The sequence below is a fragment of the Littorina saxatilis genome, linkage group LG4 (assembly GCF_037325665.1).
Source record: "Littorina saxatilis isolate snail1 linkage group LG4, US_GU_Lsax_2.0, whole genome shotgun sequence".
Lineage (NCBI taxonomy): Eukaryota > Metazoa > Mollusca > Gastropoda > Littorinimorpha > Littorinidae > Littorina > Littorina saxatilis.
Window position 1 is genome coordinate 25,788,716 of NC_090248.1, and position 25,176 is coordinate 25,813,891.

Sequence of the window (25,176 nt, forward strand, 5' to 3'; positions counted from 1 at the left end):
CTTGAGGGACACCGAAAACAAGGGGGGCTGGGGCTGATCTCTGGCCATCGACAAGCACAGCCTGAGTTCTGTCCGTAAGGTAGGACTCAAACCATGCCAGCGCTGGACCAGAGATGCCATACAAGGTCTGGAGCCTGCTCAGCAGTGTGACATGATCTATTGTGTCAAACGCTGCCGAGAGGTCCAGTAGGGTGAGCACAGACACATCACCACCATCCAGAGCAGACAGAATGTCGTTGGTCACCTTGAGCAGGGCAGTCTCAGTACAGTGAGAAGGACGGTATGCTGACTGAGAATGCGAGATCAGATCATGAGTGTTCAAATACACTAACAGCTGCTTTAAAACTACTTTCTCAATGATCTTTGACAAAAATGAAAGGTTAGAAACAGGGCGGTAGTTCTTTAAGACATTTACATCGAGATTGGATTTCTTAAGGAGCGGTTTCACAAGTGCAGTTTTGAACAATGATGGAAAAACACCAGACAACAGGCTATCATTAACAATCTGGGTGAGAACAGGCAACAGAAGATCAAGGTTTTCAACAAGTAATGGTGTGGGCAATGCATCAAGTGGACAAGTTGTAGGTTTGGATTTCAAAATAATCTCTCTAAGGTCCTTCTCACTGACTTTCTGGAATGCTAAAAACGTACAGGCAGGGGAAGCATCAACATGAGTGGGTGCAGCAGAATTAACAGCTAGCGTGTCAAGTTCTGATCTAATATCAGATACTTTCTGGATGAAAAAATCACTAAAAACATCAGGCAGCTCACTAACAGGAAATACAGTGGGGAGTGGGGACACCTTAGTGCGGCCAGTCAAGCGGTTGCAAATATCAAACAGTTTCTTGCTAGAAGAACAATACAATATCTACTATATAATACTGGTAGGGTTTTCGGTGGTTTTTCGATTCCTGTGACCAAACCGCGCGGATTTGTGCCTTCTCCTTCGGGTACCATGCCAACGTGACCCAGGAAATCGATTCCGCTAGGTCCCGACTTCCAATTTTGTCCACGAACAAAGTTTCAAGAGGTTTGTCTCGCAAATTTGAGCAGACAACAGTGAACTTTGACCTGAACTTTGACCTCGCCGAAAGAGATCTGTGATTGGTTCTTCTTCAACTTTCGGCCATCTTCGGCAGTTCCGAGTGTTTCCGTTCGGCAGTTCCGAGTGTTTCCGAAGGAAATCCGTTTCCGGTTTTGGACCACGTTTGCGTTTGGTTCTTCGCATCCAGTCGTTTCGGTCGTGTTCATGTTAGCACTCTGCAGGCGTTGGTTGTTGCTTCCAGTCGTTTCAGTCGTGTTCATGTTCTACCACTGAGTCGGCGAAATAACGCAGGTAAAGTGCCATTTCATTACGCTTTTTCAAAACATCGTGACACACTGACACCGTCTTTCGTTCGTTAGGCCACAAACATTTTCTGTTTCTGGTAACGTGGCTATTTTTTTTGTTTTGTTTTTTTTGTTTCGTTCAAACACCAAAACAATCTTTTCCACTTGACAATCTTTTTTTTGGCCAAATTTGGGTCTTTTTCACACTTTCATCTTTTCTGTTTGTTTTTTTACCGGAGGGAGAGGTGGGGGAATAGGTGTGTTTAGGGCTTCCCGACCGACCCTGTTTTTTCCCGCCGACCCTAGACTTTTTTTTCGTTTCTGAAAAAAAATCACCAAAAAATCATTTCTTAAAAAAAATTAAAAAAAATCTAATTTTTGACAACAGTTGTCGGCATCATCCAAGTAGATTGTTCATACCTGTGTGTCAGAAACACAACCTTTAACATGGAACAGTTGTCAACTAATGTTACTTTTGTTTCCACAACAATCGATCAGAAACAAGCTTCTCGGATACCTATCTTTTTGTATTTCATCGCTCTGTGTCATCATTACTTTTTGTATTTCATCGCTCTGTGTCATCATGGGGGGGGGGGAGGAGGGGTGCAAACAATACACCCCTGTACACTGTGAAGATTAAGTCATCGCAATGAACTAAAACCCACGTGATCAGATTCGCGCTTCGAAATTATCTTGAAGTTTGACACATGCCATTTATCTCCCCTGTTCTGCAGACAACGACTGGGTGTGTGCATGTCCGCGAGGACCACTGAGTCGGCGAAATAACGCAGGGATCTCCCCTGTTCTGCAGACGACTGGGCGTTCCCCTGTTCTGCAGACGACGACTGCGTGTGCATGCCGCGCCGCGAGGATTTCTTGGATTTCTACACTACACTACCACTGAGTCGGCGAAACAACGCAGGTAAATGCCATTTTATTACGTACAACGCATCGTGCTTTCCATTCACGGACACAAAGATGGTGGTAGCTTCCGGTCTGGGAGTACTTAGGGAAGTTGGGCGAAATCGTAATATTCCGGTCTGGGAGTACTTGGGGAAGTTGGGCGAAATCGTAATATTTTTGCATTTCTGCCGATAAATAGCTTCTTATACCATTACATTTTGTGAGATTAGTTAGGCCAAACAAAAAAATAGGTGTGTTTAGGGTTTCCCGACCGACCCTGTTTTTTCCCGCCGACCCTAGACTTTTAATCTGTTGCATTACACCATGACCATGTACACTTACTTAAGTTACTTTCTCATTTATTTTACTCGAGGGTTCTACTTTTTGTATTTCATCGCTCTGTGTGTCATCATGGGGGGGGGAGGAGGGGTGCAAACAATACACCCCTGTACACTGTGAAGATTAAGTCATCGCAATGAACAAAAACCAAATCCACCTTCTTTCAATGTTCGTTAGGCCAAAAAACCAGCCAAAATCCACCTTCTTTCAATGTTCGTTAGGCCAAAAACACAAACATTTTATTATGTCAGATTATGTTTCATGTACTTTTTCAGATTTCATAAACAAAACGTTTTGCTTCTTTTCTTTTCTCCCACAAAATTAAAAATTTCAGGATTCGCGCTTCGAAATTATCTTGAAGTTTGACACATGCCATTTATCTCCCCTGTTCTGCAGACAACGACTGGGTGTGTGCATGTCCGCGAGGACCACTGAGTCGGCGAAATAACGCAGGGATCTCCCCTGTTCTGCAGACGACTGGGCGTTCCCCTGTTCTGCAGACGACGACTGCGTGTGCATGCCGCGCCGCGAGGATTTCTTGGATTTCTACACTACACTACCACTGAGTCGGCGAAACAACGCAGGTAAATGCCATTTTATTACGTACAACGCATCGTGCTTTCCATTCACGGACACAAAGATGGTGGTAGCTTCCGGTCTGGGAGTACTTGGGGAAGTTGGGCGAAATCGTAATATTTTTGCATTTCTGCCGATAAATAGCTTCTCATACCATTACATTTTGTGAGATTAGTTAGGCCAAACAAAAAAATAGGTGTGTTTAGGGTTTCCCGACCGACCCTGTTTTTTCCCGCCGACCCTAGACTTTTAATCTGTTGCATTACACCATGACCATGTACACTTACTTAAGTTACTTTCTCATTTATTTTACTCGAGGGTTCTACTTTTTGTATTTCATCGCTCTGTGTGTCGACTTTATTTGAAAGTATTTGGCGTAAAAACCAGCCAAAATCCACCTTCTTTCAATGTTCGTTAGGCCAAAAACACAAACATTTTATTATGTCAGATTATGTTTCATGTACTTTTTCAGATTTCATAAACAAAACGTTTTGCTTCTTTTCTTTTCTCCCACAAAATTAAAAATTTCAGGATTCGCGCTTCGAAATTATCTTGAAGTTTGACACATGCCATTTATCTCCCCTGTTCTGCAGACAACGACTGGGTGTGTGCATGTCCGCGAGGACCACTGAGTCGGCGAAATAACGCAGGGATCTCCCCTGTTCTGCAGACGACTGGGCGTTCCCCTGTTCTGCAGACGACGACTGCGTGTGCATGCCGCGCCGCGAGGATTTCTTGGATTTCTACACTACACTACCACTGAGTCGGCGAAACAATGTGTTTAAATGTTAATCACTTAATCGCCTTTTTGATGTATTTGGGGTGACTTATGCATTTCTGTATGATTTGGGTACATATTTTCTACACTTTCTATTGAAAAAGCGTAATGAAATGGCACTTTACCTGCGTTATTTCGCCGACTCAGTGGTAGAACATGAACACGACTGAAACGACTGGAAGCAACAACCAACGCCTGCAGAGTGCTAACATGAACACGACCGAAACGACTGGATGCGAAGAACCAACCTCTCTATTTACGAAGTGGACAGCTGTTGATTATTTGAAACGTTGTTGGAGCCAACATAAATTTATTACACTGCTGAAAGAATGTGTTTAAATGTTAATCACTTAATCGCCTTTTTGATGCATTTGGGGTGACTTATGCATTTCTGTATGATTTGTGTACATATTTTCTACACTTTCTATCAGCTCTAAAACGTTTTAAATTATCAAATAATGCAATGACAATTAATGCACACTAAATAAAAAGCAAATACATTTTAAGTGTGCATTAATTGTCATTGTATTATTTGATACTTTGAAAAGTTGCTGGAGCAAACATATATTTATTTCATTGCTGAAAGAATGTGTTAATATGTTAACCACTTAATCGCCTTTTTCATGCATTTGGGGTGACTTATGCATTTCTGTATGATTTGTATACATATTTTCTCTGGTCAAATGTTAATTCTTGATAAAATTCATTCACCATTCACATGTTTTTTCAAGGCTAAGCTAAAATTAAAGGTGTATGTTCAATGCTGTTGCCCAATCGAAAATTTTAAAGTGTTTTTGGTTGCATCTAGAATCAAACAAGGGGAGCTAAATACTTTGTTCTATATTATAATTTGTTCTATATTTTGTGTTTTTCGTTCAGAAATTGCATGTGGTATTGAACTGACAAGTATCAGTCTTGCCTTCCAATATCTTGCACTTTTTTTCAATTGTCAACTAACTTCTGTTTTCCTATATACTATTTTATCATTGCCATCATTTTCAGTATTATATCGTTGCATAGTTTGCCAGTTCTGTTTTCCTGCCTACTACTTCATTGCCATAATTTTCCAGTATTATATCTTTGCATAGTTTGCCAGCAGTAGCAACTTAATCGCCTTATTGTTTCATTTGATGTCACTATCGTGTCATAACAAAACTACTATTTTGTTGGTGTTTTTTTGTGAAATAAATTTGGTTTTTCAATTTTTAATAATCTCTTTCGTTAATTTTATTAAAGTGTTAAAATGATTACAATTGTGATATTGTGTGATTTCCTTTTGCGGCGTTTGGTCACAATTACCACAGTAATCCCTCAAGTAACCAGTGCTCCACATGGATGTATTGTTGGTTTAAGTAAATATTTTTCAAAATAGCTGCTTTAAATTTTGCAAGTATCAACAACACATCCCATGCGGATCTCTGGCAAGATAAATGGCTGGATCTCACGGCTCAGTCTATAGCTTTCTGTAAACAAACTATGGTCCTTCAGTTGTTTGGGGACGAGTACAAACTATCCCAGACTGAGCTATGGCAATTCCCAATCATCAAACTTGCTACAAACACTCATGGCAACAAACACCTTAACTCATTAGATCTTCGTTTAATAAGATACAAACATTGATTACATAAAGTTAAAATGATTAAATATATAAATTCACACATATCATGAAATGGCATCTCATTAATAACAAAATGTATTGAAACCCATGCTCCCCAAGAGAATATAATTCATTATATGCGGGATAATGTGCGGGGGGGGGGGGAGGGGTGCAAACAACATTTTCACAAGCACATAACCAACAAAATGACATCGCATGCGCAGCACACAAAGTGCGTAGCACGGGTACCACTAGTACCATTAAATAGGGAACAAGTCAAAGTCACGGCATTATGCATTTTAAGGCATTTTTTGTTTTGTTTGTGGTTTGTTTTCTGTGCACACGAAGTTTTGACGCCCTTTCGTTTTCCGACGTTCGTTTCGCTTCGTACTATTCCGGTTAAAATTTTGCTTTTTGCTCAGCACTTTCCGGGAAAACCCGAAAATTCTGATGCATCAAATTGTGAAATAATACGAAATCAGGGGATCTTTCTTGCGGGAAAGTTCCGCGGCAATAGCGGGTTGCGACAATAGCGGGTTGCGGCAATAACGGGCCGCGGCAATAACGGGCCGCGGCAACAACGGGCCGCGGCAATAGCGAGTTGTAACCTTTAAATGCAGCGCATGGTTAAGACCAACTGAACACATACTAAACATCTAAACCCTGACTGTTCGCTGCGCATGGTGAGTTGGCATTTTTGGGGATGAATTAGTTTCTTACAAAATCACTAGTGGCTTTTCCTACATTTATTCATTACGAAGTGCCACGGTTCACAGAGAGCACCCTATCTATTTTTAGTATGTGACCAAATATAGGCATGGTCTTATTCAATGTAAAAGTCTGGCCTGATCCGAGGCGGAATACACGATCGATTGCGTTTGAAGTATGACATCTTTTGGTGGCAGTCTATCTGTTTCTATGCCTCTCTCTCTCTGTCTTCCTGTCTCTGTCTCTCTGTCTCCGTCTCTCTGTCTCTGCCTCCCTGCTTCTGTCTCCCTGTTTCTGTCTCCCTGGCTCTGTCTCTCTGGCTCTGTCTCTCTGGCTCTGTCTCTATGTTGCACTTACTGTCTCTATGTGTCTGTCTCTTTGTCTGCCTGGTTGCTTGTCTGTCTGTCTGTCTGTCTGTCTGTCTGTCTGTCTATCTGTCTATTTGTTCGTCAGTCTTTCTATCTGTCTGTCTGTCTGTCTGTCTGTCCGTCCGTCCGTCCGTCCGTCCGTCCGTGTCTTTCTCTCTCTCTCTCTCTCTCTCTCTCTCTCTCTCTCTCTCTCTCTCTCTCTCTCTCTCTCTCTCTCTCTCTCTCTCTCTCTCTCTCTCTCTCTCTCTCTCTCTCTCTCTCTCTCTCTCTCTCTCTCTATGCGATACATGGCTCTCGGCCATTAACCATTCGGAAACAGTCGGCGCTTTCTTCCTTGATTTTAAGAAAGCGTTTGATATTGTTGATCACACAATTCTGTTAAAGAAATTAACTTGTTATTTAGGCGACGCATCCTTCTTAACTTTTTTTCGTTCTTATTTAGCGAACAGAAAGCAGTTTGTCTCCCTTAATGGTAACCGTTCTTCGATAGGACGGCTGATGCACGGCGTCCCACAAGGATCAGTTTTGGGCCCACTTTTATTTTGCATTTACATTAACGATCTACCACTCTATATATCAGACAAGACGGCTATTAATGACCTTTTTGCAGACGACTCGTCTCTTTACACGTCCGGTAAAAGTTTACACTCTATTGAAACCTCTCTTCAAACGAGTTTGAACAACATATTTGATTGGTGTAAACAAAACTCCCCCCCCCCCCCCCCCCCCATATTGGTTGGGACGAGAAAGAATTTACCCGATGCTCCCCAGTATGTCGTAAGAGGCGACTAACGGATTCTGTTTCTCCTTTTACCCTTGTTAAGTGTTTCTTGTATATAATATAGTCAATTTTTGTAAAGGTTTTAGTCAAGCAGTATGTAAGAAATGTTAAGTCCTTTGTACTGGAAACTTGCATTCTCCCAGTAAGGTAATATATTGTACTACGTTGCAAGCCCCTGGAGCAATTTTTTGATTAGTGCTTTTGTGAACAAGAAACAATTGACAAGTGGCTCTATCCCATCTTCCCCCTTCCCCCGTCGCGATATAACCTTCGTGGTTGAAAACGACGTTAAACACCAAAGAAAGAAAGAAACCGAAAACTCAATGATTATACACCCAGGCAAAACTAAATGCATGGTGATCACAACACGACAGAAACACCAACTCGCTCCTCTGAATCTTCATCTCAGTTTAAATGAGCCACCCATTGAGCAAGTAACCAGCAATCGTGTTCTCGGGGTCACAATAGACGCTGAATTAAAGTGGCAGTCCCACCTCAACCGTGTTACCAAAACCTTATCTAAAAACTTGTTCCTTCTCTCCTAATTAAAGCATTACGCTGATATCTCAGCACTCAAGTTGTTTTATTTTGGTCATATTTTACCTCATCTGAATTATGCATCTACACTTTGGGATGGTTGTAGCGATATTCACTTAAAAAAAGTAAATTCTCTTCACCGTCGCGCAGCTAAACTTATCATGCCGGGTCCGCAAACATCAACAGATCAAAAGCTTAGCATCCTTAATTTGTTATCACTTAATTATTTAATAAGGCGCTTTTAATGTTTAAGGTACAAATAAACGAGACCCCACCGTACATGCGATCATTATTTCAGAAAGCAACAGACAAATATGGCTCAAACAAATTAATTTCCCCACTACCCCGTATTGATTTATATAAAACCAGTTTAGCGTTTTCGGGCTCAACAATTTGGAATTCGCTACCATGTGAGATAAAGGGGTCAAGCACGATTAAACACTTCAACTCGCAGCTTCGCAAATATCTGTTGTCACGAACAGTTACATTCTGAAGCAGTTTCTAGCAAGAATGCATTGATATCACTAACCTCTATATATTTTGTTGATGATGATAATGATGACGACGATGGACCAGCACGGTTGGCCTAGTGGTAAGGCGTCCGCCCCGTGATCGGGAGGTCGTGGGTTCGAACCCCGGCCGGGTCATACCTAAGACTTTAAAATTGGCAATCTATTGGCTGCTCCGCCTGGCGTCTGGCATTATGGGGTTAGTGCTAGGACTTGTTGGTCCGGTGTAAGAATAATGTGACTGGGTAAGACATGAAGCCTGTGCTGCGACTTCTGTCTTGTGTGTGGCGCACGTTATATGTCAAAGCAGTACCGCCCTGATATGGCCCTTCGTGGTCGGCTGTGCGTTAAGCAAACAAACAAACAAACAAAATATCGACGATGATGATGATGATAATGAGGTTGTTGTTGTTGTTGTGTGTGTGTGTGTGTGTGTTTGTGTGTGTGTGTGTGTGTGTGTACTGTGTGTGTGTGTGTGTGTGTGCGTGTGTGCGTGCGTATATGTCTGTGTGTGTGTGCGCATATGTGTCTGTGTGTGTGTGCGCATATGTGTTTGTGTGTGTGTTTGTGTGTGTGTGTTGTATTGAGTGCGAACGTACTTGCAGGCATGCGGCGCGCGTGTGTGTGCGAGTCGACTTTTCTTTTCCTTTGTATTATATTGACATGCATGTACATTTCAATGTTCTATTTTGCATTATGTATTCGTATAGGTAATGTTGTAATTAGTAATACTGTATGATTGCGATTGACAATTGTCCTTTTATTGTCTTTATTTTTATGTCTTAGTTTAGCAGGGACAGATTGTAAGACTAGGCGTGAGCCTAAAATCTCCATCCTTGAGTAATAAAGTTCGTTCGTTTGTTCGTTCGTTCGTTCTCTCTCTCGTTCTCTCCCTCTATCTCGCTCTCTCCCTCTCTCTCTCTCCCTCTCTCTCTCTCTCTCTCTCTCTCTCTCTCTCTCTCTCTCTCTCTCTCTCTCTCTCTCTCTCCAACCCCCATTCCTCCCCCCAAATAGATGAGCGCCTCCGTTCAAGCAGTGTGTACGTACTCGTCAGTACAGTGAGCTAAGATAAGAACATGAACCGACTTAAAAGACCTTTCAAACGGTGTGTACGAACTCGTCAGTACAGTGAGCTAAGATAAGAACATGAACCGACTTAAAGGACCTTGCAAGAACAGACCCGCACATATTCCGAACAATTAAAGGAATACGTAAAGAGGTGATACCATCGAAGATAGGCAGACTAGACAGGCAGACGGACAAACAGGCCGGGCAGGCAGACAGACAAACAGACAGACGTACAGGCTGACAAACAAACAAGAAGAGAGGTGTATCGGTAAACGTAACACAGACAGACGTAGTTACAGACACAGATAAAGACAGGCACAGACGCAAACACACACACACACACACACACACACACACACAGAGACACACACACACACAGACACACACACACACACACACGCGCGCGCGCACGCACACACACACGCACACACACACACACACACTGTCTCTCTCTCACACACACACACACACACACACACACTGTCTCTCTAACACACACACACAAACACACACACACACTGTCACACACACACACACAAACACACACACACACACACACACACACACACACACATACATACACACTCACACACACACACACACACACACACACACACACACACACACACACACACACACACACACACACACACACACGCAACGTGACAGAAGTCTGCATATTACTTCAAGAAACTTTATTCACATGATGTCTGTGAGAAGTCAAGAATATACCCGTGTTCATGTCTGGTGACGATTTCTTTGAAAATTACAAAAAAAACAGATAATTGTATTCGTGTGAAGTCAACAGACAAATAATTATGGGTGTTTGTTTTGTTGGCTTGCAAATCACATTGCCGGTCTTTTACATTTCTGCTCTGCGTACGTATCCGTGTGTGTGTGTGTGTGTGTGTGTGTGTGTGTATGTGTGGGTGGGTGTGTGCGTGCGTGATTGTGTGTGCGTGCGTGCTTGTGTGTGTGTATGTGTATGTGTGTAAAGTGTGAGCGTGCGTGTATGTGTGCGTGTGTGTATTTTTGTGTGCTTGTGTGAGCGTGTGTGTGTGTGTGTTAGTGCGTGCGTGTGTGTGTTGTAAGCGTGCGTGTATGTGTGAGCGTGTGGTTGCGTGTGGTTTAAAACATCAAAGACATGTCAACTGACCCGTGTGCAGACTGTGACGATCTAGTTGGAGGCGGGCATGTAGGCCACCTTGGTGACGTCCTTGCGAGCACACTCCCAGGTCTCCAGGCGGCTGTGGTAGGCAGAGGAGGCGTCGGAGTGGGACATGTGGCTCAGTCCCGTCTTGGCCTGGATCTGGTTGTATACCGCCTCCTGTTGTAACACGACAAACAAAGATTGTGTTGGACGCTGTTAACTGCAATAGGGGGGAGGGAGAGAGAGAGGGGGAAGAGAGTAGGAGGGACATGTGGCTCAGTCCTGGCTTGGCATGGATCTGGTTGTATACCGCCTCCTGTTGTAACACGACAAACAAAGATTGTGTTGGACGCTGTTAACTGCAATAGGGGGGAGGGAGAGAGAGAGGGGGAAGAGAGTAGGAGGGACATGTGGCTCAGTCCTGGCTTGGCATGGATCTGGTTGTATACCGCCTCCTGTTGTAACACGACAAACAAAGATTGTGTTGGACGCTGTTAACTGCAATAGGGGGGAGGGAGAGAGAGAGGGGGAAGAGAGTAGGAGGGACATGTGGCTCAGTCCTGTCTTGGCCTGGATCTGGTTGTATACCGCCTCCTGTTGTAACCCGACAAACAAAGATTGTGTTGGACGCTGTTAACTGCAATAGGGGGAGGGAGAGAGAGGGGAGAGAGAGAGGGGGAAGAGAGTAGGAGGGACTTGATGCTCAGTCCTGTCTTGGCCTGGATCTGGTTGTATACCGCCTCCTGTTGTAACACGACAAACAAAGATTGTGTTGGACGCTGTTAACTGCAATAGGGGGGAGGGAGAGAGAGAGGGGGAAGAGAGTAGGAGGGACATGTGGCTCAGTCCCGTCTTGGCCTGGATCTGGTTGTATACCGCCTCCTGTTGTAACACGACAAACAAAGATTGTGTTGGACGCTGTTAACTGCAATAGGGGGAGGGAGAGAAAGGGGAGAGAGAGAGGGGGAAGAGAGTAGGAGGGACTTGGTGCTCAGTCCCGTCTTGGCCTGGATCTGGTTGTATACCGCCTCCTGTTGTAACACGACAAACAAAGATTGTGTTGGACGCTGTTAACTGCAATAGGGGGAGGGAGAGAAAGGGGAGAGAGAGAGGGGGAAGAGAGTAGGAGGGACTTGGTGCTCAGTCCTGTCTTGGCCTGGATCTGGTTGTATACCGCTTCCTGTTGTAACACGACAAACAAAGATTGTGTTGGACGCTGTGAACTGCAATAGGGGGAGGGAGAGAGAGAGGGGGAAGAGAGTAGGAGGGACTTGGTGCTCAGTCCCGTCTTGGCCTGGATCTGGTTGTATACCGCCTCCTGTTGTAACACGACAAACAAAGATTGTGTTGGACGCTGTTAACTGCAATAGGGGGGAGGGAGAGAGACTTGGTGCTCAGTCCCGTCTTGGCCTGGATCTGGTTGTATACCGCCTCCTGTTGTAACACGACAAACAAAGATTGTGTTGGACGCTGTTAACTGCAATAAGGGGGAGGGAGAGAGAGGGGAGAAAGAGAGAGGGGGAAGAGAGTAGGAGGGACTTGGTGCTCAGTCCCGTCTTGGCCTGGATCTGGTTGTATACCGCCTCCTGTTGTAACACGAGAAACAACACAGTGTGAAGGACACTGTTGACTGGGCCATGGTTATCAAAAGGACATCTTGCCATCATCTCCCTGACAAATTGGCACTACCTGCAAGACTTCACCTTAAAAAGAGGGGGGGTAGACAGAGTAGGAAGGATAGAGTGCTCAGTCTTGTCTTGGCCTCAATCAGATTGTACACTGCCTCCTGTTGTAACACGAGAAAGAAAGAAAACATCGGTCTGTTGTAACACGCATCATTGTCACTGTTGATGAGCGGGTGCAATAAGTTCAATCAGTTGTTGCTCTCATGTGTGTCAAAAGATCAGAGACTAAGGGAAGTTACTGATACCATGAAATAGCAAGATCTGACTTCTTCTGGCAGAACGCGCTGTACGCAGCTTGGCACTGAACGCGCTGTACGCAGCTTGGCACTGAACGCGCTGTACGCAGCTTGGCACTGAACGCGCTGTACGCAGCTTGGCACTCAACGCGCTGTACGCAGCTTGGCACTGAACGCGCTGTACGCAGCTTGGCACTGAACGCGCTGTACGCAGCTTGGCACTGAACGCGCTGTACGCAGCTTGGCACTGAACGCGCTGTACGCAGCTTGGCACTGAACGCGCTGTACGCAGCTTGGCACTGAACGCGCTGTTCGCAGCTTGGCACTGAACGCGCTGTACGCAGCTTGGCACTGAACGCGCTGTACGCAGCTTGGCACTGAACGCGCTGTACGCAGCTTGGCACTGAACGCGCTGTACGCAGCTTGGCACTGAACGCGCTGTACGCAGCTTGGCACTGAACGCGCTGTACGCAGCTTGGCACTGCATTTTCGGTAAAAAAAAAAAAAGACTTCGTGAAGTCTTTGCAAAGTCTACTTCGGACTCAATTAGTGAGATTTGACATCGATTGAACAAACCAGGACCTTTCTTCTTGGCCTTTCCATTTGGAAGAAATTCGCGGTTGCAAAGTTCGAGAATACGTCATGAATGCAATTATGGCTTTTTAACAGGCAAGTTCTTTCTGCTAAGCCATGTGCGGGAGACACACACACATACAACCAGACAGACAGACAGACAGACAGACAGACAGGCAGACAGACAGACAGACAGACAGACAGACAGGCAGGCAGGCAGACAGACAGACAGACAGACAGACAGACAGACAGACAGACAGACAGACTCGTTTCGTATTAGATCTGAGTCTAGGTGAACAAACTGCATGCAACTCTAACAACTCGTCCAGTCAGAAAGCGGCACCGGTCCCGTTCGCGTCATACACATGTTGTCTTTTGAAACTGAGCAATGTGAGACTTACGGTGAAGACGTGGAGGTCATCCGTGTTCCGGATGATGGCGTCCCACTGTCTGTCCGACTGTGCCTCTACGATGTAACACGCGTCACGGTTGACGAAGATCACGATGTCCTGAAAACATAACGGCAGTTTCAACAGAGAGCACAAAAGACATAATACAGCATGACTTCCCTTCTTTGTCTTTGTTAATCTAGGGAGAAAATATCCAGCGATATTTCTCCGTAGGCCTAAAGTTCGGCCATGACCTAGGCAAAATAACTTGCGCAGCCGCAGAAACAAGAACATGGAAATCTTATGAAGCCGTCATGAACACGAACACAATGATTGCAGAAGCAAACTCTGTACCTACACGACCGAGACACAAGACTGATTATTTCACAGCTGCAAAGGGTAAGCTTACTCACGTCAGGTCTTCACTGACAAGCTAGGAACAGACGGAAAATTCCGAACAAAAGTAAATGACGTCAAAGTCTCTTTCGCTTTGCGTGGATAACTTTGTCATGACGTCTTTTTGTGACGACAGTATACGCGACAATTTGTTCGCTTCCGGTGTCATTTTAGACTGAAAAGCAACTCAAAAGAAGGAGCTAAGCCTGTGTCTTGAAACAGCTGAAACACTCTTTTGGATTGCCGTTTCAATGTTAACCAAAAAGTTAAAGAAAAAAAACAAGGTTCAGTTGCGAACTGACAGCGGATTGAGCATTTATTCCTGTTGATGAAGGTACGATTGAAGCTTTAGTCTCTCCGTCAACCAACAAGACTAGATTTGTAGCAGACGAAAAACAAAGTGTGCGTTTTTCCTGTCTTGTGAAGGCGATTATGTCGTTATAAGTTATCTGTACGTTGTGAAGACATTTCAAAACAAAATTTAGCTTTGATGCGTCACGGGATATAAGCTTATACGTTTTCATCCATGGAATTGTTTTTTTCGTCTCGGCAGGGTGAATGAATTCATGATGTCTTTTCCGGAACTGGACAAAACTGGCCTTGCCAAGACTGAAACAAAATATAGTTCTACAACTTCTAGGCTTGGGTTGATTGCCCATGGTGAATTTCCCCAATGATTTGTTTCCACATCCCATGACAAATTCTCTTTACTTTGGTCATGCCATATATACGTTACAGCTCCGTCCATCCATGGTATCGCGTGATATTTTGTCTCGACGGGGTGAAAGAATATAATGACGTCACTCTCGGCAGAGCCTCGAGTGACGTCATCATATTCATTGACCCAGTCTCGACAAAATATCAGGCGATACCATGGATGGACGGAGCTGTAACTTATACTTCAAAACCGGTATGGATATAAACAGTATACTGTTGTGTTTACGAATAGGGACGGACGCAGAGAGCATAAAACAGAGAGAGGGATATATATATATATATATATATATATATATATATATATATAGAGAAAGAGATAGAGAGAGAGAGAGAGAGAGACAGAGGGACAGAGAGAGAGAGACAGACAGACACAGAGAGAGAGAGAGAGAGAGAGAGAGAGAGAGAGAGAGAGAGAGAGAGAGAGAGAGAGAGAGAGAGAGAGAGAGGAAGAGACAGAGACAGGGAGAGAGCGAGCGAGAGCAAACTAACAGAACACTGAACACAGGCAAACGCACATTATAGGCACACAGAACACTGGACACAGACAGACGCACATTATAGGCACACAGAACACTGAACACAGACAGACACACATTATAGGCACAAAGAACACTGGACACAGACAGACGCACATTATAGGCACACAGAACACTGAACACAGACAGACGCACATTATAGGCACACAGAACACTGAACACAGACAGACGCACATTATAGGCACACAGAACACTGAACACAGACAGACGCACATTATAGGCACACAGAACACTGAACACAGGCAGACGCACATTATAGGCACAAAGAACACTGGACACAGACAGACACACATTATAGGCACACAGAACACTGAACACAGACAGACGCACATTATAGGCACACAGAACACTGAACACAGGCAGACGCACATTATAGGCACACAGAACACTGAACACAGACAGACGCACATTATAGGCACACAGAACACTGAACACAGACAGACGCACATTATAGGCACACAGAACACTGAACACAGACAGACGCACATTATAGGCACACAGAACACTGAACACAGACAGACGCACATTATAGGCACACAGAACACTGAACACATATAGACGCACATTATAGGCACACAGAACACTGAACACATATAGACGCACATTATAGGCACACAGAACACTGGACACAGACAGACGCACATTATAGGCACAAAGAACACTGGACACAGACAGACGCACATTATAGGCACACAGAACACTGAACACAGACAGACGCACATTATAGGCACACAGAACACTGAACACAGATAGACGCACATTATAGGCACACAGAACACTGAACACAGACAGACGCACATTATAGGCACACAGAACACTGAACACAGACAGACGCACATTATAGGCACACAGAACACTGAACACAGACAGACGCACATTATAGGCACACAGAACACTGAACACAGACAGACGCACATTATAGGCACACAGAACACTGAACACAGACAGACGTACATTATAGGCACAAAGAACACTGGACACAGACAGACGCACATTATAGGCACAAAGAACACTGAACACAGACAGACGCACAGTATAGGCACAAAGAACACTAGACACAGACAGACGCACATTATAGGCACAAAGAACACTGGACACAGACAGACGCACATTATAGGCACAAAGAACACTGAACACAGGCAGACGCTCATTATAGGCACAAAGAACACTGGACACAGACAGACACACATTATAGGCACACAGAACACTGAACACAGACAGACGCATATTATAGGCACACAGAACACTGAACACAGACAGACGCACATTATAGGCACAAAGAACACTGGACACAGATAGACGCACATTATAGGCACACAGAACACTGAACACAGATAGACGCACATTATAGGCACAAAGAACAAGCAGCCAGCAAGACAAGAAAAGGTATGTAAGTCAGACAGAAATTCTTACAGTCTGTGAAAAAGACCTTGAATACCAAACAGACCAACAAACACACACACACACACACACACACACACACACACACACACACACACACACACACACACACACACACACACACACACACACACAAAGTTATCAATCCAAGTACGCCAGTCAGTCTTACACAAACGAACAGACGGACATGCAGACTAACATACAGACGAACAGACAGACAAGCAAACAGACAGACGAACAGCCGGCAAGCAAGCAGACAGATGAACAGTCAAACACACGCACGGACACACAGACGGAGGGAGAGACGAACAAACAGACAAAAAAACAGGCATACAAACCAGCAAACGATTAGACAGACCCGCACACGGGCACACAGACAGACGGACAGACGAACAAACAGACAAGCAAAAATAGACGAACAGACAGACGAACATAGCCACTCACGTGCTCATCGTCGTACTGCACAGTGAAGCCGTGGACACTGTCGACATTAGCGCCAGTTCCGAAGATGTTTTGCCACCAGTTGTGACGCTGACCCTGTGCCAACAACAACAACACCATTATTAGGCCAACAACAACAACATGATTATTAGACCAACAACAACAACATGATTACTAGGCCAACAACAACACCACCATTATTAGGCCAACAACAACAACAACACCATTATTAGGCCAACAACAACAACACCATTATTAGGCCAACAACAACAACACCATTATTAGGCCAACAACAACAACATGATTATTAGGCCAACAACAACAACATGATTACAAGGTCAACAACAACACCACCATTATTAGGCCAACAACAACAACACCATTATTAGGCCAACAACAACAACACTATTATTAGGCCAACAACAACAACATGATTACTAGGCCAACAACAACAACACCATAATTAGGCCAACAACAACAACATGATTATTAGGCCAACAACAACAAAATGATTACTAGGCCAACAACAACAAAATGATTACCAGGCCAACAACAACACTATTATTAGGCCAACAACAACAGAATGGTTACTCGGCCAACAACAACAAACTGTGTGTTTCCGACGATAAGGCCATACAAATCAGGAATCAGGTCCGTCGCACTTTTGTAAGGATTAAATGAGCCATACAAATCAGGAGTCGGTAGGTCCGTCGCACTTTTGTAAGGATTAAATGAGCCATACAAATCAGGAGTCGGTAGGTCCGTCGCTTTTTTGTAAGGATTAAATGAGCCATACAAATCAGGAGTCGGTAGGTCCGTCGCTTTTTTGTAAGGATTAAATGAGCCATACAAATCAGGAGTCGGTAGGTCCGTCAAGGATTTAAAACTGATCCAGAACAAGAACATATCAGGCCAACAACAACCAAAAGAAAAAATGTTTTTTGGTTCCGAAAAGGCCAAAAACATAAGAAATCGGTAGGTCAGTCACTTTTTTGTTAGGAATAAAGTTGTTGCTGACCCTGCGCCAGAACAAGAACATATCAGGCCAATAACAATAACATGTTGGTTTCCGATGACAAGGCAAAAAACGTTAGGCCGCTTTTTTTTTTATATTTAGTCAAGTTTTGACTAAATATTTTAACATCGAGGGGGAATCGAAACGAGGGTCGTGGTGTATGTGCGTATGTGTGTGCGTGCGTGCGTGTGTGTGTGTGTGTGTGTGTGTGTGTGTAGAGCGATTCAGACTAAACTACTGGACCGATCTTTATGAAATTTGACATGAGAGTTCCTGGGTATGAAATCCCCGAACGTTTTTTTCATTTTTTTGATAAATGTCTTTGATGACGTCATATCCGGCTTTTCGTGAAAGTTGAGGCGGCACTGTCACGCCCTCATTTTTCAACCAAATTGGTTGAAATTTTGGTCAAGTACTCTTCGACGAAGCCCGGGGTTCGGTATTGCATTTCAGCTTGGTGGCTTAAAAATTAATTAATGACTTTGGTCATTAAAAATCTGAAAATTGTAAAAAAAAATAAAAATTTATAAAACGATCCAAATTTACGTTTATCTTATTCTCCATCATTTGCTGATTTCAAAAACATATAAATATGTTATATTCGGATTAAAAACAAGCTCTGAAAATTAAATATATAAAAATTATTATCAAATTTTTTTGTTCGAAATCAATTTAAAAACACTTTCATCTTATTCCTTGTCGGTTCCTGATTCCAAAAATATATAGATATGATATGTTTGGATTAAAAACACGCTCAGAAAGTTAAAACGAAGAGAGGTACAGAAAAGCGTGCTATGCAGCATAGCGTAACCACTACCCCGCTCTTCTTGTCAATTTCACTGCCTATGCCGTGAGCGGTGGACCACGAGTATACGGTCTTGCTGCGTTGCATTGCGTTCAGTTTCATTCTGTGAGTTCGACAGCTACTTGACTAAATATTGTATTTTCGCCTTACGCGACTTGTTAAGGATTTGATTTTTGTTTTTGATATTTACCAAACGGAACTCGTGCAAGCTATTGTGTGTCCCCAAGAAGTCCCAAAAGAGTAACTTTCCTTGTAAAGTCGGTTTCTCTCTCTCTCTCTCTCTCTCTCTCTCTCTCTCTCTCTCTCTCTCTCTCTCTCTCTCTCTCTCTCTCTCTCTCTCTCTCTCTCTCTCTCTCTCTCTCTCTCTCTCTCTCTCTCTCTCTCTCTCTCTCTCTCTCTCTCTCTCTCTCTCTCTCTCTCTCTCTCTCTCTGTGATTTTCGGGTAACGAGTTCGAGTCTAGGTCGGGGCGGACACGGCTCAACTTTATGCGCACACTCAAAGACAGCACCTATGTCCCACCTCCGTGTCACTGCTTTGGCACGTTAAAGACCTCTGGTGGCTGACTACATTTAAAAACAAGTCGCGTAAGGCAAAATTACTACATTTGGTCAAGCTGTGGAACTCACAGTATGAAACTGAACGTAACGCACTGCATTTTTTCACAATGACCGTAGTCCGCCGCTTGTGCAAAACGGAGTGAAACTGACGAGCCTGTTCAGCGCGGTAGTGGTTTTGCTGTGCTGCATAGCACGCTTTTCTGTACCTCTCTTCGTTTTAACTTTCTGAGCGTGTTTTTGATCCAAACATATCATATCTATATGTTTTTGGAATCAGGAACCGACAAGGAATAAGATGAAATTGTTTTTAAATCGATTTTGGAAATTTAATTTTGATCATAATTTTTATATTTTTAAATTTTCAGAGCTTGTCTTTAATCCAAATATAACATATTTATATGTTTTTGGAATCAGGAAATGATGTAGAATAAGATGAACGTAAATTTGGATCGTTTTATATTAAACAAAAAATTATTCTTTCTTTCTTTCTTTCTTTCTTTCTTTATTTGGTGTTTAACGTCGTTTTCAACCATTCAAGGTTATATCGTGACGGAAAAAATTATTACAATATTCAGATTTTTAATGACCAAAGTCATTAATTAATTTTTAAGCCACCAAGCTGAAATGCAATACCGAAGTCCGGCCTTTGTCGAAGATTGCTTTACAAAAATGTCAATCAATTTGATTGAAAAATGAGGGTGTGACAGTGCCGCCTCAACTTTTACAAAAAGCCGGATATGACGTCATCAAAAGTATTTATCGAAAAAATGGAAAAAATTCCAGGGATATCATTCCCAGGAACTCTCATGTCAAATTTCATAAAGATCGGTCCAGTAGTTTGATCTGAATCGCTCTACACACACACACGCACAGACAGACACACACATACACCACGACCCTCGTCTCGATTCCCCCTCTATGTTAAAACATTTAGTCAAAACTTGACTAAATGTAAAAACGCACACACCTACGTACTACGACTCTCGTTTCTGCTAGTTTTGTGCTGGGCGGGAGCAACTACCATTCCCTATGAATAATGAAATATTTCAAACCTACATTGGAAACAAAATGAACAGAATTGACTTACCAATGCCAAAGCGGCCAGTGACAGAAGCAAAACAGACTTGAACATCGTTGTGGTTGTTTACTGAACAGAAGTCAGAAAAGTTGTCTTCTAATACTTTCTGTGTCCATTTTATAGCCATGTGTCAGAATGTTTTCGTCATCTTTGACGCAGCAATGAAAGGAACAAAAACGTATACGCCCAAACAGCCACTGTGACACTCACGCACGCACGCACGCACGCACGCATGCACTCACACACACACACACACATACACACACACACACACACACACACACAAACACACACACAAACACACACACAAACACACACACGCACGCATGCACTCAGACACACACACACGCACATTCACTCTCGTGATCAACGCATCTCATGTTTTGGGCGTTACCCATGAAAAGATAAAGGCGTCTCCCCTAATAATATCAAAAGTGAAAGCCCAGCAAAGCACAGAACACGTCTTGAACAAATAGATACGGGGTTTGGTCAATTCCAACTTTTGCAAAACAAAATCCATCGCGCTGGCTTTAATTGTGTCGAATCTAACTAAGGCGGTACACAATCGTTCAAACTATTCTCTTTGTTTTACCCCGGAAGCATCGTTCAGAGTACTTTTGGACGTCGCAAAACGAAAAACAAAAGCCTGGCAGCGGAGTAGACAAAAACGACCGCATCAGTTTAAACAATCTACTTAGAAATACAAGACATAGGACCTATGCAGGTCTCACTTGGGAGGTTTAGCTGTACTCTACACAACTATGATTTAATTTCTCATTTTGAGAAACAGTTAAACCTTTGCGACTTTGAAAATGTCCAGGGTAAATTTAGAAGGCAAACATGGACTCTTACCATCATTCTCACCAGAGACTGAGCATCATCAACGCTTTCGAAGCTAAGTTTATTTGGACAATTGTAAATAAGGAATGGATTGAAAATGATGTATTGTTTGACCATCAGTTGTTACACTTAAATGGACGATTTTTGACTTTTAAAGAATTTAAGTTAAATTTTCTTTTTGTTCAAACTAACTTTTTATTTTTCGATGGAGTGATTAAGTCCTAAAGAAAATATTAGAGAAAAGTAACAATTGATTCGTTAAACGGTTTTCAGATTAGGGATTATAAACCGTGGCAGATGATTTGTAGAGGCAAACAGGCAATTAAAGAAGGTTTTTTTCAAATCAAAATTTGATGATAACCCTGCAGGCATGAACAGATGGAAAATGTATTTTTACAACCTGAACTGAAAACAGATTTTTGATAAGTGTTTCAAAACAACTAAGCCTTGGACACACAGTTAAGATGGTTCCAGACCAGATTGCTTCATCGCATTCTTGGTGTTGCTAGCTGGTTATTTGTTCAAAAGATTCTTGACAGCCCCCTTTGTGCCTTTTGTAAAAATGAAAATGAAACAATTTTCCATATATTTTGGTATTGCCCGCTTAGTCGGAAATTTTGGACTGATTTGGAAGATTTGTTAAATAGAAGTTGTTTGGTTGTATAAACAATGTTAACGTAGATGTGGTTTTGGATTTTATGATTTTGTTTGCACAGTTTTATATTTATAAGAGTAAGTTACAAGAGACAAGGCCACTGTAAAAATTATTTTTAAGGAATTTGAAATAATGATTTGAAATAGAAAAATATTCCAGTTTCAATGCTGGCAACATTACCGAATTTTTAGAATTATGGTCCTCATATGAAGAGTTGGTTAGGCAATAAGCCAGGTTGTGCAGAGATGTGGTGATTTGTTTGTTTTTATTTTTCCGTTTTTCTTTGACTGTATTATTATTTGACTGTATTATTATTAAGCAGGTAGAACGTTCATAATGTCCACATCGTTTGCTTGTGTTGTTTTCGTTGGGTACAAAAATTTAAAAAAAAGTGTATTATCTGTACCGTAAGTGTCTGTCTGTCTGTCTGTCTGTCTGTCTGTCTGTCTGTCTGTCCACTCTAACGGCCATTGGGTGGACGTCCTGGTGAATGTTTTGTTTTGTCATAAATGAAACGTTGCAATAACTTAACGTTCTTGTTTTTAATTCTAAACTTTACAACGTAAGCAGTCTCTCTCTTTCTCTCTCTCTCTCTCTCTCTCTCTCTCTCTCTCTCTCTCTCTCTCTCGATCAAACGATCCGCATCATTAAAGTCCTTTAAAAGGCAGTTGCACACATATTTGAGCACACTATAAACTGCCCCTGATGTCTAGTTTCCATTGTGTACTCGGATAATGTATCAATGCTCTTAAGTGTTTGTTTTTTATGTTTATACTCGACCATTATTTTGATGTTTTACTAGTTTAATACTTTGATTAGATACTGTTCATTTAAGGTATGAAATGATAGCATGTGCTTGTGTGTAGATATGCGAGCGCACGCTCGCGCGCGCGAGCATGTGGATGTGTGTGTGTGTATGTGCGCAGTCTTTGCTTTCGTTTACAATTATTCTCTGTATATGTTCCAAGGACAGGTTGGAAGATTAGGCTAAGCCTAAAACCTTTATCCTTATGTAATAAAGTTCTGAGTTCTGAGTTCTGAGTTCTGAGTTCTCTCTCTCTCTCTCTCTCTCTCTCTCTCTCTCTCTCTCTCTCTCTCTCTCTCTCCTCTCTCTCTCTCTCTCTCTCTCTCTCTCTCTCTCTCTCTCTCATAACACTGGTTCACGGAGGACGACAGAGATTTTCAACACGAGAGCTCGACTGAAAAAGAAGATAAAACTAATCCGAAGTAACAGAGAATCCTATGTCCCTCTATCAGAACACCCCTAAGGTTCACATTGACGAGACAAGTAGCAGCAACGTGGCAGCGAATTCATTATCACAATTTTGTGCACCTAGATGGCAATTAACATTCATTCGGGGTCGGATATGAAAAAAAAGCAGATCTCATGGGAATTTTCTCCGATTTTATTTTCAAATTATTATCTCAGTTCCTTCGGTGCATTCATATTGGCGTGTAATTTGGTTCTCAAAGAACGAGTTTCAACCCTCTCTTTTCTGAAATGGAGATGCAATGGATGCCGACTGATGTGAACTTCCGATCAGGAGAGCTGTGTTGTACTGAAATCATAAGCGGTTACCATTACTCCATAAGATTCGGAATGGACGAACATACATTAATTCCGTAACTGCAGACACCGGAGTCAACCTGTAAAATTAATTCATTGATAAAAATTCCTGCACTGCACACACAGGTTGATTGTGTCGAAGTAAAACGATGCTGGAGTCCCCTGCAATGTAACCCGGACATAACTGGGGAGGGTGTACCCGATGACTTACACGAAAAAGGAATGCATCGTTAAATAGAAAAGCTTTATGTAGGGAAGGTAGATCCCTTTAGGCACAAGATTGAAGGGGGGGTCGGAATGATACAAGGCTTTCTTATCCAATGCTCCCGCATATAGATAGACCTGCTGCACGAGCAAAATACGAGGGTGGGTAGAGGTCCCATACCGTGGTCACAAGACTGAAGGGGGGGTCAGAGTGATACAAGGCTTTCTTATCCAATGCACCTTTACGAGGACATGCAGCACGTGCAAAACACGAGGGTGGGAAATGTCACAGTCCCTGGGAGCTGGAGTCAAGACATGTAGTCATCAGCGACTCCATGCGGAGAGGACAGCGTTCAGCTCAGGGCAGTGCAAGGCTTTCTAATCCTCTGCACCCAGACAAGGGCATGTTGCAGGAGATTGAAGTGAGTTCAGACATTTTTGCTGAACAGGCATGGGATGAGGGATGTGAAGGCTTGAAGTAGCCCGACAAAAGCGTACCTGTGGTGAGGAAGATAGTTTCTGTACTGGGCGACACCACGAAAGCTCAAAGGAGAGCATGTTCCAGAAGAGAATAGAGAGCTCAACATGTACATTCTGTGTGTTTTCTGTTTTACACTAAATGAGGAATTTTAGCCTTGTACCTCTCACAATACCTGTAGCGATGAAGATAGTTACTGTACTGGGTCACACCAATCCATGGCGCTCAGACGAGAGCATGTTCCAGAAGAGACTAGAGCGCTCAAAATTGTTTTTAACACCAAATGAGGTATTTTAGCCTTGTACATGGTGCTTTCTTCGGGTCACCGATGATCTGGGGATTGAAGGAGTTGTTTTTAAAAACTCAGACATTCAGATAATCTAAACGGTTAAAGTCTGGAGGGCTTATCCCCGAGTAAGCTAGTACTAGGGCTCAGCAGACTTTAATCCCCGAGTACGCTAGTACTTGGGCTCAGCAGACTTTAATCGTGTGTCTGTCTGTCTGTGTGTGTGTGTGTCTTTCTCCACTTAACAGCTTATTGCTGGGAAACTACTGGGCGCAGTTCGTTCAAAAGTTGATACACTAATTTGATAATAGGTCCGATTGATCGTATTAAAACTTCATAATGTTACCTGGGACCTAAATGCGAAATAAACCACAAAAACGACTTGGCGGTGGGACGAATTCAGACGGAGCAACAGCCAGCCATTGAGCTGATAAAACAGCCGAACGCGTCACACAGTGACGAGAAATATGTAGAGGTTACATGCCGAGTCTCAGTGATTATTAAAAATAATGGTCGAAGTTAGCGGATCATGAAAAATGCGAGCTTTAGCGAGCTTTTTCATGACCGCGAACTGAGACCATTATTTTTTATAATCACTGAGACGAGGTGTGTAACCTCTTTATTCCTCCTTTCTTCAGTTATTCAAAGAAAAGAGGGTTTTTTTTGCGAAAGT

General features: G+C 42.9%; 1 protein-coding gene and 1 long non-coding RNA gene across 4 annotated transcripts; one reads left to right on the forward strand and one right to left on the reverse strand.

Annotated features, from left to right (window-relative positions):
• Positions 1-1,842: 1,842 nt before the first annotated feature.
• Positions 1,843-5,294, forward strand: LOC138964328 (uncharacterized). Its single transcript, XR_011455073.1, has 3 exons — positions 1,843-2,251; positions 2,968-3,155; positions 3,741-5,294. It is a non-coding gene; the product is annotated as an uncharacterized lncRNA (long non-coding RNA).
• Positions 5,295-10,173: 4,879 nt separating this feature from the next.
• On the reverse strand, positions 10,174-20,639 carry LOC138964329 (uncharacterized). Of its 3 annotated transcripts, XM_070336251.1 has the most exons (5): positions 20,483-20,639; positions 17,021-17,113; positions 13,539-13,646; positions 10,650-10,820; positions 10,174-10,252 (listed from the first exon to the last, which is right to left on the reverse strand). In XM_070336251.1, exons 1-4 carry the CDS (start codon positions 20,525-20,527, stop codon positions 10,671-10,673), a joined length of 396 nt encoding a protein of 131 aa, XP_070192352.1. In that variant the 5' UTR covers positions 20,528-20,639; the 3' UTR covers positions 10,174-10,252; positions 10,650-10,670. The 3 variants fall into 3 exon arrangements, with proteins under 3 accessions (XP_070192352.1, XP_070192350.1, XP_070192351.1); XM_070336249.1 differs by lacking the exons at positions 10,174-10,252; positions 10,650-10,820 and adding an exon at positions 11,262-11,525; XM_070336250.1 differs by lacking the exons at positions 10,174-10,252; positions 10,650-10,820 and adding an exon at positions 12,023-12,229.
• Between the last annotated feature and the right edge of the window lie 4,537 nt (positions 20,640-25,176).

Coding starts and splice junctions, on each gene's coding strand:
- LOC138964329 (XM_070336249.1), bottom strand. CDS start 20,527: ATGTTCAAGTCTGTTTTGCTTCTGTCACTGGCCGCTTTGGCATTG. Junction 13,647..17,020: donor TGCAGTACGACGATGAGCAC/GTGAGTGGCTAT, acceptor TTATGTTTTCAG/GACATCGTGATCTTCGTCAA. Junction 11,526..13,538: donor ATGACCTCCACGTCTTCACC/GTAAGTCTCACA, acceptor GTGTTACAACAG/GAGGCGGTATACAACCAGAT.